Source organism: Gadus macrocephalus, chromosome 22 (assembly GCF_031168955.1).
Source record: "Gadus macrocephalus chromosome 22, ASM3116895v1".
NCBI classification, from domain to species: domain Eukaryota; kingdom Metazoa; phylum Chordata; class Actinopteri; order Gadiformes; family Gadidae; genus Gadus; species Gadus macrocephalus.
In genome coordinates, this window is record NC_082403.1 from 8,550,066 (window position 1) to 8,557,050 (window position 6,985).

The 6,985-nt window shown below is 38.6% G+C and overlaps 1 protein-coding gene across 1 annotated transcript; it reads right to left on the reverse strand.

The window, feature by feature from the left end:
* Nucleotides 1-101: 101 nt before the first annotated feature.
* Nucleotides 102-3,116, reverse strand: LOC132450758 (uncharacterized). The gene is made up of 4 exons (XM_060042855.1): nt 2,883-3,116; nt 2,323-2,714; nt 1,533-1,620; nt 102-512 (listed from the first exon to the last, which is right to left on the reverse strand). The coding sequence occupies exons 1-4, from the start codon at nt 2,952-2,954 to the stop codon at nt 357-359; spliced, it is 708 nt and encodes a 235-aa protein (XP_059898838.1). The 5' UTR covers nt 2,955-3,116; the 3' UTR covers nt 102-356.
* Between the last annotated feature and the right edge of the window lie 3,869 nt (nt 3,117-6,985).

Here is a 6,985-nt window from a genome sequence, read left to right on the forward strand (position 1 = left end):
TTGATGTGATGCCTGGTTCCTGCCACTGAATCCATGCCAACAGACTTCGTGTGATTAAGGACTAACTGTCATGACAATATATTAGAAATTGAGGATGAAAGTTAGGCTTAAACATGTCATTCATCTTTATTAAAACATTCATTTGGCAGAAAAAAGCTTGCAAATTCAAAGTAACAAACTAAAATACAACTAATTTACAACTGCTATTGCTTCACTAATATAGGGTATTTACATGTCAACATGCTTATGAATCAATCAGGAATTCTCAATCAGTTCGGGATCACCAGCATTGCTTGTTCTTCTGAAGTACTTAAACCCTCATGAAATCCTGGTGTCTGGGAAGCCGTTTGCTAACTTTACATAACTTTGCACGGGTCTCCCCCAGCGGAGGCTCTGGCAGCCGCGCCCCGCCCACCTCCCATAGCCCCATCCAGGCTGAGGCCCTGGAAGGCCCCGAATAATGACTTTTGGTTGCGCTTGGATGCAGGCTTTCTGGCTGGGTTGCTGGGCTTCTACAGAAGAGCATTGTAAAGCAAAAAGACAGAAATAAAGGATTAAACACCCAACTATTCAGTAGAGTGCATGGTCTTCGTCTTCTGGACAATCGAATGTGTTTAGACAGATGTTTGACTGCCAGATATTGTTTGTTTGATCCCCAACGTTTGGAGTCCACCTGTAAGTGTGTATTATTTTGCAGGGTTTCTCTGGAAGCTAAGCAGGGTCCATCCTTGGATGGTAGACCAAACATAGGTTTAATATATCTATGTATTATTTAATATTTAATATTTAATTACAATGCACTGACGTGTTCCTTTCCTTTCCAGTTCAGACAGGCTGTATACAAGCAGACCATGAAGCTTTTTGCAGAGCTGGAGATTAAGAGGAAGGAAAGGGAAGCAAAGGATATGCATGAAAGGTAAAGCCCAAGTGTTTTGTGTGCCCCTTTATTTAAAATGGAACCCCTTTGAACTAAATGGCTTCCTTATAAACTACTGTGAAGAGTGCCACTATCAATGCAGGGTTTCTCTGGAAGCTAAGCAGGGTCCATCCTTGGATGGTAGACCAAACAGTGCTGGGAGAGATGTTGGGAGGCCAAGGCCAGTAGGGGGTGCTCATCCCTCTGGCCTATATAATTGGCCCATGACAGACACAGAGACTCAGACAAAATATCCCATGGCACTCAAGAGCAGAGGCGCCCTGGTGTCCTGGCCAAAGTCCCAACCACTCCATTGCCACGGTTCTGGCACATACTGGCTGCTGTGTCACCCAGGAAGGCTGATGAAACAAACATCCTGTCTCAGCTAGTCCCTGCACACTTTCTAAATTTAACAAATGCCTTGAGCCCTCTTCTGTTTAGACACCTTTTCTGATTGAGGGTTGGGATGACCACCTGTCCTGATAAAACCAGTAAAGTTTTGAACCAAGCTCTATTCATAACACCCTTTCCATCCATATGTTATTTGTATGGGTTTAAGTTTTCCTGTAATTATAACACTGAAACTCATCCTTTGTGTGTTCGATTCTCAGCCTACCCTTGGAAGACAGTGCTGGCTCCTGAAGTGGGTCTTTCCGATGGACCTCTCTGCGTTCTTCTTGGCCAGCACTGCTTGCTGTCGTTTCCTATAAAATACAATTTCAAAGACGTGGAACATCTTTAGCAACGCGAGGTCTGTACACACACACACACACACACACACACACACACACACACACACACACACACACACACACACACACACACACACACACACACACACACACACACACACAAACACGCAATCAAATGGCTTACCTACTTGCGGTTGAGGCTTATCCCCAATAATTGAAGAGACTAGTAAAAATAATTCTATTTTAGCAGTCAAGTAAACATATTAATGTATTAAATGGTTTAATACATTAATATGTCCAATTATGCCAAAAGTATAATGGATTTGTTGTCCGTAGAAAGTCCTCGATGAACCAATGCTGGGGCACGTCCAAATTTGGAATGTGATTTTACTTGGCCTCAAATAACAATAATCCCAATAGGGGAGGGCTTGTATACCCCCACTGTAGTTATGCCAGTGACAACAGCCAGACCTGCTGAATGTTGCATGGATGCCACCACCCAGAATGTGTGTATGAATGGGTGAATGAAGCATCAATTGATACATGCTTTGAGTGGCCACAGGTCACAGAAAAGCGATAAATCAAATTAGATAGAACCCTTTTATTCGCTAGTGTAAGTCAATATTAGTTTCAAATTGTGTTTATTAACATGTTTCAATGTAACCAGTACGCAGATAAAATAAACAGACAGTTATATATAAATGAGCTACATACCTTTCCTTCTGGAGGTCAGCCTGGTACACAGTGAGCCAGGACTCTGGGACCTTTTGGCTAGGCCTACAGGGCAGAGACTTCCGTCGGCCGATGCCCTTGCCGGGAAGGGACATCCGACGCGCTCCGATGCTCTTCCTACGCGTGAAGCTGTTTCTGCGGACGGACGGCGTCTTCTTGCCGGGGTTGGCCCAGTAAACACAGCTGGCAAAAGGGGCCCCCAGGGACTTCATGGAATCCATAGTGGAAGACTTGTGGTCAGGTTGGAGGTTGCGACTTGGGGGCACTTCGGACGGATGGTACCCCTTTCCGAAGGTCGTCTGGAGGTGCCAAAATATCACACCGCAATACGGGATGCCTTGATGACAGCAATGTCGCTCCCAGGCGTTGGGGATCTGAAAATAAATGCAAAAAATATATTGTTCAAATACACTTAAAACTCATTTAACTTTGTGGTAAAGATTCTTTAGTGTCGAATAAAATGACCAGATGAGATGGAAAATAAAAACATAGCATATATTTATATTAACATTTGACAGTCTTTATCAGACTCTCATACACACCTGGGAAATGGCACTGCTATAGTCCAAGTGTTGTTGTGAAGCGCACCACCACCAATTGGAGTGTTGTTTCATGAACTGCTTGCTTGGTCGCTTAATGAGATAGACTAATGACTCCTTACAACCCCCCCGCCCCGCTTTCCTGTCCTGCAAGAGATTATCTGGAGATCTAAATAGGCTTCATCTCATTAACGGACGCGGAGGGTACAGCCATACCTGTGTTGGGAGTAAAACTGTTGTCGACACATCAACAGAGTCCAGACAACACAAACATCTGCTCTCTCTTCCCGAGAGAATACGGGATAACAGCAATATTAAAGTCAGTTATTTTAAAGAAATTGTTATTCGTGAATTCATTCATCGTATCCTCACCATATAGCATAGCTGGTGCAGCAAATAGAACTGTTGGTTATCAGGATTCAGGCCCTTGGCTCAATTAGGCTACTGCTAAGGGCGGTCTCCATGGAAACCCAACATCGTGACGTCTTTGTGGAACCATAGCAATGCCATGTGGATTACAATGTCAATTAGAATCCCTGACTAATCACAGGTGGCATCACGGTGGCGCAGCAGATACACGCTGCTGGAGATCCTCTCTGGAGACACGGGCTCAACTCCTGTCGAGTGCAGCCTCTATGGAAACCTAATGTTATTTTGGAAACATAACGATGCCACGTCAATGGTAAAGTCAATTGAAACCTCCAGATTATAATGGCTATGGAAAGCCAAGAAGGCCACAATCCGGCCCTAGAATGGCGCGGTAAAAGTGCAAAACCGCACAGAAACCGTACGGTTAATGCACAATTTAAAGGGGGCCAGTAACTATACAAATCTATAGTATATAAAAAGTGTAGCCCCCTATGTTTTATTTGATAAATATCGACAGTGTTACCCCACATGTTTTTTTCCCATGATGACTGATGAAAAAAAACAGTGATACCCCTTATATTTTATTTGAGAAGGACAATTATTTCTTTTTTTTTTATATGTTTTTTTTCATTACGACCAATAAAATACGACAGTGTTACCCCTTATATTTTATTTGACAAAGACAAAAGTGTTACCCCTTATGTTTATATTCATGACGACCAATGAAAAAACAACAGTGTTACCCCTTATGTTTCATTTGATAAAAACGACAGTGTTACCCCTTATGTTTTATTTCATGACGACCAAAGAAAAACAACAGTGTCACCCCCTTTGTTTTATTTGATAAATATCGACAGTGTTACCCCTCATGTTTTTTTTCATGACGACCAATAAAAAACAACAGTGTTACCCCTTATGTTTTTTTTCATGACAGCCAATAAAAAACAACAGTGTTACCCCTGATGTTTTTTTTCATGACGACCAATAAAAAACAACAGTGTTACCCCTTACGTTTTTTATCATGACAGCCAATAAAAAACAACAGTGTTACCCCTTATGTTTTTTTTCATGACGACCAATAAAAAACAACAGTGGTACCCCTTATGTTTTTTTTCATGACGACCAATAAAAAACAACAGTGTTACCCCTTATGTTTTTTTTCATGACAGCCAATAAAAAACAACAGTGTTACCCCTTATGTTTTTTTTCATGACGACCAATAAAAAACAACAGTGTTACCCCTTGTTTTTTTTCATGACAACCAATAAAAAACAACAGTGTTACCCCTTATGTTTTTTTTCATGACGACCAATAAAAAACAACAGTGTTACCCCTTATGTTTTTTTTCATGACAGCCAATAAAAAACAACAGTGTTACCCCTTACGTTTTTTTTCATGACGACCAATAAAAAACAACAGTGTTACCCCTTATGTTTTTTTTCATGACAGCCAATAAAAAACAACAGTGTTACCCCTTATGTTTTTTTTCATGACGACCAATAAAAAACAACAGTGTTACCCCTTATGTTTTTTTTCATGACGACCAAAGAAAAACAACAGTGTAACCCCCTATGTTTTATTTGATAAATATTGACAGTGTTACCCCATATGTTTTTTTCCCATGATGACTGATGAAATAAAACAGTGATACCCCTTATATTTTATTTGACAAAGACAAAAGTGTTACCCCTTATGTTTTTTTTCATGACGACCAAAGAAAAACAACAGTGTCACCCCCTTTGTTTTATTTGATAAATATCGACAGTGTTACCCCTCATGTTTTTTTTCATGACGACCAATAAAAAACAACAGTGTTACCCCTTATGTTTTTTTTCATGACGACCAATAAAAAACAACAGTGTTACCCCTTATGTTTTTTTTCATGACAGCCAATAAAAAACAACAGTGTTACCCCTTATGTTTTTTTTCATGACGACCAATAAAAAACAACAGTGTTACCCCTTATGTTTTTTTTCATGACGACCAATAAAAAACAACAGTGTTACCCCTTATGTTTTTTTTCATGACAGCCAATAAAAAACAACAGTGTTACCCCTTATGTTTTTTTTCATGACGACCAAAGAAAAACAACAGTGTTACCCCTTATGTTTTTTTTCATGACAGCCAATAAAAAACAACAGTGTTACCCCTTATGTTTCATTTGATAAAAACGACAGTGCTACCCCTTGTGTTTTTTTTCATGACGACCAAAGAAAAACAACAGTGTCACCCCCTTTGTTTTATTTGATAAATATCGACAGTGTTACCCCTCATGTTTTTTTTCATGACGACCAATAAAAAACAACAGTGTTACCCCTTATGTTTTTTTTCATGACGACCAATAAAAAACAACAGTGTTACCCCTTGTTTTTTTTCATGACGACCAATAAAAAACAACAGTTACCCCTTATGTTTTTTTTCATGACAGCCAATAAAAAACAACAGTGTTACCCCTTATGTTTTTTTTCATGACGACCAATAAAAAACAACAGTGTTACCCCTTATGTTTTTTTTCATGACGACTAAAGAAAAACAACAGTGTCACCCCCTTTGTTTTATTTGATAAATATCGACAGTGTTACCCCTCATGTTTTTTTTCATGACGACCAATAAAAAACAACAGTGTTACCCCTTATGTTTTTTTTCATGACAGCCAATAAAAAATAACAGTGTTACCCCTTATGTTTTTTTTCATGACGACAAATAAAAAACAACAGTGTTACCCCTTGTTTTTTTTCATGACAACCAATAAAAAACAACAGTGTTACCCCTTATGTTTTTTTTCATGACGACCAATAAAAAACAACAGTGTTACCCCTTATGTTTTTTTTCATGACAGCCAATAAAAAACAACAGTGTTACCCCTTACTTTTTTTTCATGACGACCAATAAAAAACAACAGTGTTACCCCTTATGTTTTTTTTCATGACAGCCAATAAAAAACAACAGTGTTACCCCTTATGTTTTTTTTCATGACAGCCAATAAAAAACAACAGTGTTACCCCTTATGTTTTTTTTCATGACGACCAATAAAAAACAACAGTGTTACCCCTTATGTTTTTTTTCATGACGACTAAAGAAAAACAACAGTGTCACCCCCTTTGTTTTATTTGATAAATATCGACAGTGTTACCCCTCATGTTTTTTTTCATGACGACCAATAAAAAACAACAGTGTTACCCCTTATGTTTTTTTTCATGACAGCCAATAAAAAATAACAGTGTTACCCCTTATGTTTTTTTTCATGACGACAAATAAAAAACAACAGTGTTACCCCTTGTTTTTTTTCATGACAACCAATAAAAAACAACAGTGTTACCCCTTATGTTTTTTTTCATGACGACCAATAAAAAACAACAGTGTTACCCCTTATGTTTTTTTTCATGACAGCCAATAAAAAACAACAGTGTTACCCCTTACGTTTTTTTTCATGACGACCAATAAAAAACAACAGTGTTACCCCTTATGTTTTTTTTCATGACAGCCAATAAAAAACAACAGTGTTACCCCTTATGTTTTTTTTCATGACGACCAATAAAAAACAACAGTGTTACCCCTTATGTTTTTTTTCATGACGACCAAAGAAAAACAACAGTGTAACCCCCTATGTTTTATTTGATAAATATTGACAGTGTTACCCCATATGTTTTTTTCCCATGATGACTGATGAAATAAAACAGTGATACCCCTTATATTTTATTTGACAAAGACAAAAGTGTTACCCCTTATGTTTTTTT

What these genes read in the sequence shown, in the direction of transcription:
- LOC132450758 (XM_060042855.1), bottom strand. Translation starts at nt 2,954, where the DNA reads ATGAAACAACACTCCAATTGGTGGTGGTGCGCTTCACAACAACACTTG. An exon ending in ATAGCAGTGCCATTTCCCAG is followed by an intron (nt 2,715 to 2,882) that starts GTGTGTATGAGA and finishes ATTTATTTTCAG; the next exon opens with ATCCCCAACGCCTGGGAGCG. An exon ending in GCCAGCACTGTCTTCCAAGG is followed by an intron (nt 513 to 1,532) that starts GTAGGCTGAGAA and finishes GCTCTTCTGTAG; the next exon opens with AAGCCCAGCAACCCAGCCAG.